Below are 12,892 nucleotides of genomic sequence, written 5' to 3' on the forward strand. Positions count from 1 at the left end.
CATGCACCTAAGATGAAAATTTCAGACCCCTCCATGATTTGTAAGTGGGAGAGCTTGCAAAACCGCAGGGTGTTCAAATACTTATTTTCCTCACTGTATATATATATATATATATATATATATATATATATATATATATATATATATATACTCCACATTTTATTATGTTACAGTCTTATTCCAAAATGGAGTAAATAATTTTTCCCCCTCAAAAATTGTACTCACTACACCCCATAATGACAACATGAAAAAGATTTTTGCAAATTTATTAACAATAAAAACTGAGAAACATGAACGTAAGTATTCACACCCTTTCCTCAGTACTTTGTTAATGCACTTTTGGCAGCAATTACAGCCTTGAGTCTTCTTGAATGTGATTCCACAAGCTTTGGGCAGTTTTGCCTATTCCTCTTTGCAGCACCTCTCAAGCTCCATCAGGTTGCATGGGGAGCGTCAGTGCACAGCCATTTTCAGATCTCTCTAGAGCTGTTCAATCGGATTCAGGTCTGGGCTCTGGCTGGGCCACTCGAGGACGTTCACATTAGGGGAGGTGATGGTCTAGTGGTTAAAGCATTGGGCTTCAGACCAGAGGATCCTCAGTTCAAATCCCAGCCTGATGGGAAAATCACTAAGGGCCTTTGGGCAAGGTCCTTAATCCCCTAGTTGCTTCCAGTGTGTAGTGAGCGCCTTGTATGGCAGCACCCTCACATCGAGGTGAATGTGAGGTATTATTTGTAAAGTGCTTTGAGTGTCTGATGCAGATGGAAAAGATGGAAAAGCCCTATAAAAATGCAGTCCATTTACCATTTGTCTTGAAGCCACTCCTTTTGATATCTTGGCTGTGTACTTAAGGGTCATTGTCCTGATGAACTGTCGCCCCAGTCTGTGGTCAAGAGCGCTCTGGAGCAGATTTTCATCCAGGATGTCTCTGTACATTGCTACATTCATCTTTCCCTCAATCCTGACTAGTCTCCCAGTTCCTGCCGCTGAAAAACATCCCCACAGCATGATGCTGCCACCACCATGCTTTATTGTAGGGATGGTGCCTGGTTTCCTCCAAACATGATACCTGGCATTCACACCAAAGAGTTCAATCTTTGTCTCATCAGACCAGAGAACTTTTATTTTTCATGGTCTGAGAGTCCTTCAGGTGCCTTTTGGCAAACTCCAGGTGGGCTGCCATGTCATGAAGGAGTGGCTTCTGTCTGGACACTCTACCATACAGGCCTAATTGGTGGATTGCTGCAGCGATGGTTGTGCTTCTGGAAGGTTCTCCTTTCTCCACAGAGGAATGGTGGAGCTCTGACAGAGTGACCATCGGGTTCTTGGTCACCTCCCTGACTAAGGCCCTTCTCCACCAGTTGCTCACTTTACAAGGGTAGCCAGCTCTAGGAAGAGTCCTGGTGGATCTGAACTACTTCCATTTACAGATGATGGAGGCCACTGCGCTTATTAATAAGCGCAGTGGCCTCTTGCCGCTGCTTTGAAGGTCCCAATTGGGACCTTCAAAGCAGCAGAAATGTTTCTGTACCCTTCCCCTTATTTGTGCCTCCAGACAATCCTGTCTCGGAGGTTTACAGACAGTTCCTCTGACTTCATGCTTGGTTTGTGCTCTGACATGCACTGTTCACTGTGGGACCTTATATGTAGACAGGTGTGTGTCTTTCCAAATCATGTCCAATCAACTGAATTTACCCCAGGTGAACTCCAATTAAGCTGTAGAAACATCTCAAGAATGATCAGTGGAAACGGGATGTGCTTGAGCTCAATTTTGAGCTTAATGGCAAAGGCTGTGAATACTTTCGTACATGCGAGTTTTAGGTTTTTATTTTAAATAAATAAATGTGCAAAAATAATGCAAAAAAAAAAATCAGCTCATTTCACTTTGTCATTACGGTATAGAATTTCAAGGGGAAAAAGTGAATTTCATCCATTTTGGAATAAAGCTGTAACATAAGATCAGGGAAAAAGTGAAGTGCTGTGAATACTTTTTGGATGCACTGAACGTATATATGTATGTGTGCATATATACCTATATTCACCAATGACAAATACTTAAGTCCTTGGATGAAAATTTCAGAAAGGAGTGCTGAATTATGGCAAATCCTTGGGCTGATAAAACGCAGTATGTGGGTCTGCTCAGGTCTGACAGTGATGCGCCTATATCTCACTTAGAGAAATGCACCCTATTGCCAACATGTAGCTGAAATTGCCTCACAAGGCAAGTGATACTGCTCATCTTAGTCTCTCTGAGCAACTGATTGTTTGAAACAAAGCCATCCCATTGTTGCTTTAGGTCACTGGTTAGACTCCATGTCACACAACCGTACAATAAGACTTGAAGCATCAGGACCGTTTTCTTGTCCAGTGACTTCATGACTCCATAAACTCTTGGCAGGTGTCTGTCAACTTCAAAGGCAGAGGACCCAGAGACATGACCACCACCGCTGCTGTGATGAGTGACTGAATGTCTCCACAAGTTCAGCAGTTTCATCATACACAGATATATTTGTAATCATGAAATCCACAAAGTCATTGAAAGTCTGGATGCTTGTCTTGATCCCAGATAACCACAAGCTCAGAACCAAACCCAATCAACAAGTCTGTGAAGGAACACCGCTTAAATCACTAGTTCCTAAATAATGACCTGAAGTTACCTAAACCGTGTAGAGGTTTAATTTGTGCATTACCGGTGATGGAGCTTGAGGCATCCTGGTGGCTGATGTTGGCACACCATGCAGCAAAAACCTTTTCATGATCTTCAACCAAAGTATTACTCAGGCCAGGTCGATTTTACAACAGAGCAGCCGCTCGGCTCCAAGCCAGTAGCAGCAGGCCGGTTCACCAGAACTGCCTTCAAATCCGACCATTTCCTCATCATCAAGAAAAACTCAAAACTCCCCTTTGACAGTTAGTAACCACATTTTTTAACTGGTAATAAGCCAGCTGTGATGAAGAGAAAAAAATGACATGAAGACGTAGCATGCCAGATTTAATTCTTACATACAAATGCCACTTGTACAAGTTGACTGATATTGGTCCCATTTTATATGTAGAAAATCATTTTGTTCACTGATATCCAGCTTTTTGTGGTTGCAGCCAGTCAGATTTTCCTTTGGGTCACGACCACAGACTGCATTACGGAGTGCTGAGCGATGGCAAATCCTTGGGCTGATCGACCTAGAAAGACAGAAACATGCTCTCACACAAAATTACCACAATACCTTATTTTGAACACATTTAGACGATAATTGGAGCAATTAATAGCAACATACTGATATGGTAGATAATATAGTAAAAGTATGTGAATAGTACGCTCAAATATTTTAGGCAGTTCTGGACTGGCTGTGTTTATATAATGCCTAAATAGATCTTTGTCATTTGATTGGTGGCTTGTATGTCACATGTTATTGATCATTCATCTCATTTGTCATTTTGTTCCATTTACCGTGCAATTTTGGCTCCATACATCTTGTACCATTGCATGCCACGACCAGCGTGCGCTTACACTAGCGACGACGGCGCTTAGCTTAAAAACAAACATGGTGAGGTTTGTTTTGGTGACGGATGACAATTTGAACAAGCTTATTGATGGTGCTCATTCTTCTAACACACACACACACAAAACAAATCCAGTGCGCCATAAGCCGCCTGGAGGCCTATGGAGGCTAAGCTAAGTTTCATCGCTTGGATTGTTATTTAAAGTTTGTGTTGGACTGTTTGGAACCTGTTAACCTCAAAGGACCAGTGACGTGCATCAAAATGTAAGTCCCTTTTCTCTTGTTTAAAAATGTATAAAATATCAAATGATAAGGATCTATTTCAATCAATCAATCAATTTTTTTATATAGCGCCAAATCACAACAAACAGTTGCCCCAAGGCGCTTTATATTGTAAGGCAAGGCCATACAATAATTATGTAAAACCCCAACGGTCAAAACGACCCCCTGTGAGCAAGCACTTGGCTACAGTGGGAAGGAAAAACTCCCTTTTAACAGGAAGAAACCTCCAGCAGAACCAGGCTCAGGGAGGGGCAGTCTTCTGCTAGGACTGGTTGGGGCTGAGGGAGAGAACCAGGAAAAAGACATGCTGTGGAGGGGAGCAGAGATCGATCACTAATGATTAAATGCAGAGTGGTGCATACAGAGCAAAAAGAGAAAGAAACAGTGCATCATGGGAACCCCCCAGCAGTCTACGTCTATAGCAGCATAACTAAGGGATGGTTCAGGGTCACCTGATCCAGCCCTAACTATAAGCTTTAGCAAAAAGGAAAGTTTTAAGCCTAATCTTAAAAGTAGAGAGGGTGTCTGTCTCCCTGATCTGAATTGGGAGCTGGTTCCACAGGAGAGGAGCCTGAAAGCTGAAGGCTCTGCCTCCCATTCTACTCTTACAAACCCTAGGAACTACAAGTAAGCCTGCAGTCTGTGAGCGAAGCGCTCTATTGGGGTGATATGGTACTACGAGGTCCCTAAGATAAGATGGGACCTGATTATTCAAAACCTTATAAGTAAGAAGAAGAATTTTAAATTCTATTCTAGAATTAACAGTAAGCCAATGAAGAGAGGCCAATATGGGTGAGATATGCTCTCTCCTTCTAGTCCCCGTCAGTACTCTAGCTGCAGCATTTTGAATTAACTGAAGGCTTTTTAGGGAACTTTTAGGACAACCTGATAATAATCAATCAATCAATCAACTTTTTTCTTATATAGCGCCAAATCACAACAAACAGTTGCCCCAAGGCGCTCAATGAATTACAATAGTCCAGCCTAGAGGAAATAAATGCATGAATTCGTTTTTCAGCATCACTCTGAGACAAGACCTTTCTGATTTTAGAGATATTGCGTAATTGCAAAAAAGCAGTCCTACATATTTGTTTAATATGCGCTTTGAATGACATATCCTGATCAAAAATGACTCCAAGATTTCTCACAGTATTACTAGAGGTCAGGGTAATGCCATCCAGAGTAAGGATCTGGTTAGACACCATGTTTCTAAGATTTGTGGGGCCAAGTACAAATATACTTTCAGGTTTAATATAAAACAAGTAATGAATGTTTTTCATTTGTGCAATGGAAAGAATCTTTCACTTCATGAAATTTTCTTACCATTGCACTCATAAACATTCATTATTTGTATAACATTTGTTTACATACATACAATACATACTTGTATTTCCCTGTTATGGAGCTAATAAAGGGCTAAATAACATTAGGCTATGTATACTCAACAAAAATATAAATCCAACACTTTTGGTTTTGCTCCCATTTTGTATGAGATGAACTCAAAGATCTAAAACTTTTTCCACATACACAATATCACCATTTCTCTCAAATATTGTTCACAAACCAGTCGAAATCTGTGATAGTGAGCACTTCTCCTTTGCTGAGATAATCCATCCCACCTCACAGGTGTGCCATATCAAGATGCTGATTAGACACCATGATTAGTGCACAGGTGTACCTTAGACTGTCCACAATAAAAGGCCACTCTGAAAGGTGCAGTTTTGTTTTATTGGGGGGGGATACCAGTCAGTATCTGGTGTGACCACCATTTGCCTCATGCAGTGCAACACATCTCCTTCGCATCATCCATGAAGAGAACACCTCTCCAGCGTGCCAAACACCAGCGAATGTGAGCATTTGCCCACTCAAGTCGGTTACGACGACGAACTGGAGTCAGGTCGAGACCCCGATGAGGACGCCGAGCATGCAGATGAGCTTCCCTGAGACGGTTTCTGACAGTTTGTGCAGAAATTCTTTGGTTATGCAAACCGACTGTTTCAGCAGCTGTCCGAGTGGCTGGTCTCAGACGATCTTGGAGGTGAACATGCTGGATGTGGAGGTCCTGGGCTGGTGTGGTTACACGTGGTCTGCGGTTGTGAGGCTGGTTGGATGTACTGCCAAATTCTCTGAAACGCCTTTGGAGACGGCTTATGGTAGAGAAATGAACATTCAATACACGAGCAACAGCTCTGGTTGACATTCCTGCTGTCAGTATGCCAACTGCACGCTCCCTCAAATCTTGCGACATCTGTGGCATTGTGCTGTGTGATAAAACTGCACCTTTCAGAGTGGCCTTTTATTGTGGACAGTCTAAGGTACACCTGTGCACTAATCATGGTGTCTAATCAGCATCTTGATATGGCACACCTGTGAGGTGGGATGGATTATCTCAGCAAAGGAGAAGTGCTCACTATCACAGATTTAGACTGGTTTGTGAACAATATTTGAGGTAAATGGTGATATTGTGTATGTGGAAAAAGTTTTAGATCTTTGAGTTCATCTCATACAAAATGGGAGCAAAACCAAAAGTGTTGCGTTTATATTTTTGTTGAGTGTAAGTTACTTTAGAAAGTTAATTGTGATCTGTAATTTGGATGTGTGCTTTTTTTTTCCCCCCCCCAAATTAAAACGTCTTCAAAGTAATGAAATACACTGTAAATTACTGAGAACATAGGTTGTGAATGAGAGCAGACTATACTACAGGTACTACAGGTCTGGACCACTCGTAGAGTTTGTAGAAAGTCTCTTGAATCAACTACTATATTTGCCATTTCCAAACAAATCTGTTAGCAATTGTGGTCCTTGCATGAGACCAAATGTTATTTAGTAGCTTAACTATTTATTAATTTCTCTTGGCTTTCCTGCTCAGGATCACCACATTTTTGGCACAAGGTTAACACGGATTGTTTTGCTTTTTTTTCCCCCTCACACTCTTTGGTTATAGTGGACGACTTCCTGTGTCCATGGCCATGGGTCCATTTTTGAGCTTCATTGTGCATTTTTTCTTAAACCAGGAGTCGCCAACCCTGCACCTAGTGATCACTGTTCATGTTTTCCAAAAATCCCTGCTCCACCTACTGCTATTGAATTAAGTCAGGCGTGCTCAGCCAATCAAGAGCTAGAAAACTCTCATCTTAGCTAATTGGCTCTGGTTTCAGCAGCTACATATAAAAAATGTGCAGGTCAGGTAATGCAGGAGCAGGGTCGGTGATGCCTGTTTGGAGCCATACTGTAAGCCTCGACCCTTACTGTGTGGCTCACACTCAGATCCATGAATCCAGGCATGTCCTGTATGATCACCATCTGGTCGTTCTCCCGTTGTTTCCTCATCCTCAATTTCCGGGTGTTTGCGATAATCATCACGGAAACCACCAAAATGGCTGCTGCCGCGCACACCGTCGCAGCAATGATCACAGTGGAGTTAGGAACAGCCCCATGTCCAACGTCCTGGTCTGCAGCCTTCATCTGGTTAGAGTCGGCTTGGAGCGCAGAGCGGGGAAGCGGCTGAGGTTCAAGAAGGTCTGATATATCTGAGGACAAACACAGGCGTGTGGTCACAACACAGCGGGGGAAAAGGCACGACGTCTCAACAAGCTGCCATTACGCGTTTGTTTGACCGTCCACAGTTATATCGTAGGTACCTACAAATGTGATTGTCAGTTCATCCACTGTGAAAGCAACAAAAATAAGAAAAATGGAGGTGAGTTAATATTAGCATCACAAAGAAATGTAATGGTGTTACATTTGTCTGAAATGTAACACACCACTGTTCTAAAGTCAGGATTCACACTGCAGAAACTGCAAAGATGACAGGAATCCCCTGAATGTCACACAGTCTGAACTCAACTGGCTGTGTGACTCGCCTCAGAATGGGTGAAGAAAGGGTAGAACTCTTTGAAGTCCAACAAGGTTTGTCTGTTGCCGTTCATTGTGATGGAATATTCAAAGGACGGTACAGTCTTCCATTAAGTATGCGCACATATGTAAATACAAAGTTGAGGCAAAATGTGTGGATTAAAGACCTTAATTCATTTGAACACATAAGTCAAACACTAGTTAATTACACTCAACAAAAATATAAACGCAACACTTTTGGTTTTGCTCCCATTTTGTATGAGATGAACTCAAAGATCTAAAACTTTTTCCACATACACAATATCACCATTTCCCTCAAATATTGTTCACAAACCAGTCTAAATCTGTGATAGTGAGCACTTCTCCTTTGCTGAGATAATCCATCCCACCTCACAGGTGTGCCATATCAAGATGCTGATTAGACACCATGATTAGTGCACAGGTGTGCCTTAGACTGTCCACAATAAAAGGCCACTCTGAAAGGTGCAGTTTTGTTTTATTGGGGGGGGATACCAGTCAGTATCTGGTGTGACCACCATTTGCCTCATGCAGTGCAACACATCTCCTTCGCATAGAGTTGATCAGGTTGTCAATTGTGGCCTGTGTAATGTTGGTCCACTCCTCTTCAATGGCTGTGCGAAGTTGCTGGATATTGGCAGGAACTGGTACACGCTGTCGTATACGCCGGTCCAGAGCATCCCAAACATGCTCAATGGGTGACATGTCCGGTGAGTATGCCGGCCATGCAAGAACTGGGACATTTTCAGCTTCCAAGAATTGTGTACAGATCCTTGCAACATGGAACCATGCATTATCCTGCTGCAACATGAGGTGATGTTCTTCGATGTATGGCACAACAATGAGCCTCAGGATCTCATCACGGTATCTCTGTGCATTCAAAATGCCATCAATACAATGCACCTGTGTTCTTCGTCCATAACAGACGCCTGCCCATACCATAACCCCACCGCCACCATGGGCCACTCGATCCACAACATTGACATCAGAAAACCACTCACCCACACGACGCTACACACGCTGTCTGCCATCTGCCCTGGACAGTGTGAACCGGGATTCATCCGTGAAGAGAACACCACTCCAACGTGCCAAACGCCAGCGAATGTGAGCATTTGCCCACTCAAGTCGGTTACGATGATGAACTGGAGTCAGGTCGAGACCCCGATGAGGACGACGAGCATGCAGATGAGCTTCCCTGAGATGGTTTCTGACAGTTTGTGCAGAAATTCTTTGGTTATGCAAACCGATTGTTTCAGCAGCTGTCCGAGTGGCTGGTCTCAGACGATCTTGGAGGTGAACATGCTGGATGTGGAGGTCCTGGGCTGGTGTGGTTACACGTGGTCTGCGGCTGTGAGGCTGGTTGGATGTACTGCCAAATTCTCTGAAACGCCTTTGGAGACGGCTTATGGTAGAGAAATGAACATTCAATACACGAGCAACAGCTCTGGTTGACATTCCTGCTGTCAGCATGCCAATTGCACGCTCCCTCAAATCTTGCGACATCTGTGGCATTGTGCTGTGTGATAAAACTGCACCTTTCAGAGTGGCCTTTTATTGTGGGCAGTCTAAGGCACACCTGTGCACTAATCATGGTGTCTAATCAGCATCTTGATATGGCACACCTGTGAGGTGGGATGGATTATCTCAGCAAAGGAGAAGTGCTGACTATCACAGATTTAGACTGGTTTGTGAACAATGTTTGAGGGAAATGGTGATATTGTGTATGTGGAAAAAGTTTTAGATCTTTGAGTTCATCTCATACAAAATGGGAGCAAAACCAAAAGTGTTGCGTTTATATTTTTGTTGAGTGTACTTTTTATAGAAACAACATTCTTTCATAACTTTGAGATTTGGATGTTGCTGAGTAATTCGGAAGTAACGATTAATCTAACAAGTTACTTTCCATAGAGAGTAAAGAAGTACTGGATTACTTTTTAGAGTAGCAAGGAATGTGAAATACATTAGTATTTTTATGAGTAATGACCCCAGTCCTGTCAAAAGCATCCAGTTCCCACATCCTCCTCTTTGTCTGACTTTGCTCCATCTCTGGTTGTGTTTCAGTCCACAATAAACATTTTCACCAAGTTTTGGACTGACTGCTTTGGCCATGTTTGACACACAGGTGAAAACATGACCTCCATCTCAGAGGGAGCACAACATCATGCACGGTGACCACGACTCCGTACCTTCCAGACTGAAGACGAAGAAGGCGTCATCTCCTTTGATGAACTTTCTGCTTCTCAGCCTGCTGTGGGTGAGGAACATGCTTGTTCCCGTACCTGGACCGCGATAGTAGTAGCTGCCGTCAGGCAGGGTCACCTTAGAGCCCACCTTCCGGGGATCATCCCAGTAGAACTCTTTGCCTGAGGAGGAACAGGCGACTGCTTTAATCCTACAAATCATGACAATACACTCAATGTGTACAAGATACAGTTCTTCAGTTATCTCTTACCATCAGAGGACATCTTGGCAGGGTCAGTGGTCACCATGCGGTGCATGTTCATCTGCTCTCTGATATCTGACTGCTGGTCCATCAGCACCATGGTTGCCTGGTGCCATGGGCAAGGCCAGTTCAGGTTGTGATCGTTGGGGCCTGAGGTGAGGTGGAAGTAGACGGCCATGTAGTTCGGTCGGTCACTTATTCCATTGAAGTACACACCTACCTAAGCAGCAAAGAACAAACCTCTGTAAGTCCAGGGTGTGCTAGCAGCATGTTCACGTCAACATCATGAGAGAGAAATATCCCAAAGACATCCACCTGAAAGGAGTATCCTGCTGGTGAAAGGAAGCGAGGGCTGTAGGTTTTGGTTCCTTTCGGTGTGATAGCCAGGAGCTTGGTGATGTTGCGAATGTGCCAGATGTGCTGAGGGCAGCTCATGGATGACAGGTTAATGTCATCCAGAGAAAATCCACCTGAGGATGCCAGCTTTCCCCTCACACCCTCAAAAATCACACGTGCCTTTTGTTTCACATCCAAATTAACGTGATGCAGCTCCCAGGAGCCCATGGCACCTCCTGTAAACACAGCCATCATAATAAACAGCAGTCCATCATCATCATAGAACTTGATGTAGGAACTGTGTTAACCTGAATAAGATGGTAGAACTCCACAAAAGTAAGGTAACTGATTTCCTCAACTTTTTAAAGTTTATGTACTCAACAACAAGTTATTAGACCTTGTAGGCTCAAAACTTGTCTTGTTTAAGTAAAGTATATTTGGTTCAAGGGGAACTCCAGGAGTTTTCAGCATGGGAGTTTTAGATGTTTTTGGGTTCAACGTCTTACTTGGGACAAAAATGATGACTTAGAATGTTAACATCATCACCAACTAAACAGCGAGCATGGAGAGGATTCTTATGGAGGTAAATGTGTGCATGTTTACATCTGTAAATGCACATAAACTTTTAAAAATGACTTTTTGTACAATCAGTGACTTGTGTGACTTACGCCACACAAGCGATGGCGGCATAAGGTTGCCATGTAATCCCTATGGAAGGATGCATTGTGGCGCCACAAAAGTCCAAGCCATACAATGCGACGCGATGGACGCAAATGAAGCGATTTTGAGCAATTGGCGCGTTTGTGGCGCGATATTGCATCGTGTTGCCCTCCTCCCCAAAAATCTGAACTTTTTTGTCTTGTTGCGTCGCGATGACCAATCAGGGATGGGTGATGTGGAGATGTCTGGAGTTTATACTTGATGTGGACATGTTCTGTCTCTGGCAGCCAGCCTCTGAGCAGGACTTATGTCCCTTTTGTCCTTTATGTCACAATTATGACAGAGTTTGAGGGGAGAGCGAGCAGCAGCAGTGGCAGCAGCCAGTTTTTTTTTCACGTGCGTGCGCAAACGAATCGTCCGTGAAGAACATTTTATTTATTAACTACACAGATGTATAATAAAATAAATGGTGACTGGTTTATAACACAATTATGACAGAGTTGGAGGGAGAGCGAGCAGCAGCCAGTTTTATTTTCATGTGCGCATGCAAACAAATCGTCCGTGAAGATTATATTATTTATTAACTACACAGATGTATAATAAAACAAATGGTGATTGGTTTATAACACAATTATGACAGAGTTGGAGGGAGAGCGAGCAGCAGCAGCAGCCAGTTTTTTTTTTCATGTGAGCGTGAACGAATCGTCCGTGAAGATAATTTTATTAACTACACAGATGTATGATAAAACAATGATGACTGGTTTATAACACAATTATGACAGAGTTTGAGGGGAGAGCGAGCAGCAGCACTGCAGCGACAGCGGCACCCAGTTTTGTTTTGTTTTTTTATTGTTCACATGTGCGCGAGTGAGCAGGAGGTCCTCAAACTAGGTCCTGGAGAGGTGAAAGTACCACTGAAACCAGCCGTCATCCAGACGCAGCTCCTGCAGCAAATGATGAAACTCCCCGAATTGGGAACGTCTCATGAGGATGTTGTGAACCCAGGGACGGCGCCTCTGGCTACGGTTGTTAGCTTTCCACAACAAATAGAGCACAGCAACTCGCTTCGTGTAATCAAGGTCTGCCGTGTTGACTTGACTGACAGCAGGAGCTGGCGAGCGGAATGGAAGCTCTTCCTATTTGATGACGCATTGGGGCGAATTTTCACAGGGAAAGCAGAGCAACACACCCAGCGATGGTGGCGCGTCCATCGCTAGGCAAGGGATGCGAATTCGTGGCATTGTGTGGCGTCCGGTGTGAACGCAGCATTCTTCTGGTTTGGCAGTGTTGCCCTCAATAAGTCCAGACAAGTTGATTGTCAATGACAGGCTCATTCCAGAAGATATGTTTCTTAACAGTTGCCCCTGGCTGCAACAGCAAATCCGGTACAGACCCACATATTACACCAGATACACTTCTTGAACCAAGCCCAATTCTACTTGATGAAATATTCTTCATAGCTCTTGATGTTTCGAAGCAGTCTCCCAGCCAAGTACTAATCTAATCAGGACTTACTCTGCTTCAGGATCAGGTGTGCACAGACTGATATGGCTGTCGAGCCGAATGCAGTACGATTATTACTTTTATAAAGGTAGTCAGTACATTTACTGAGGTAAATATACACACCTTCCTAGCAGACACTTCTAATGACATTTTCACCTATTCCATGGTGTATGTTCAGGGTTTTAGCTTGCCCCGAACCATTACATTGTATATCTGTTTAGTCCATGACAGTATTAGTGATGTAACTCAATACTGGACTGATTAAAATCATTTTTCAGCTAAGTGAAAAGTTGAA

The 12,892-nt window shown here is 43.4% G+C and overlaps 1 protein-coding gene across 2 annotated transcripts in view; it reads right to left on the reverse strand.

Annotated features, from left to right (window-relative positions):
• Nucleotides 1-3,030: 3,030 nt before the first annotated feature.
• The window catches only part of mep1b (meprin A, beta), a 33,399-nt gene continuing 23,537 nt past the window's right edge, over nt 3,031-12,892 (reverse strand). The window contains exons 11-15 of one of the 2 annotated variants that reach the window (XM_034180340.1): nt 10,414-10,670; nt 10,108-10,318; nt 9,842-10,018; nt 7,044-7,312; nt 3,031-3,180 (exon numbers count right to left, since the gene is read on the reverse strand). In XM_034180340.1, the coding sequence (XP_034036231.1) occupies nt 3,139-3,180; nt 7,044-7,312; nt 9,842-10,018; nt 10,108-10,318; nt 10,414-10,670 (956 nt within the window). In that variant the 3' untranslated portion in view covers nt 3,031-3,138. Of the gene's footprint in view, nt 3,181-7,031; nt 7,313-9,841; nt 10,019-10,107; nt 10,319-10,413; nt 10,671-12,892 lie in introns of both variants that reach the window. The other variant, XM_034180339.1, reaches the window with a different exon arrangement.

The sequence above is a fragment of the Thalassophryne amazonica genome, chromosome 10 (genome assembly GCF_902500255.1).
Source record: "Thalassophryne amazonica chromosome 10, fThaAma1.1, whole genome shotgun sequence".
NCBI classification, from domain to species: domain Eukaryota; kingdom Metazoa; phylum Chordata; class Actinopteri; order Batrachoidiformes; family Batrachoididae; genus Thalassophryne; species Thalassophryne amazonica.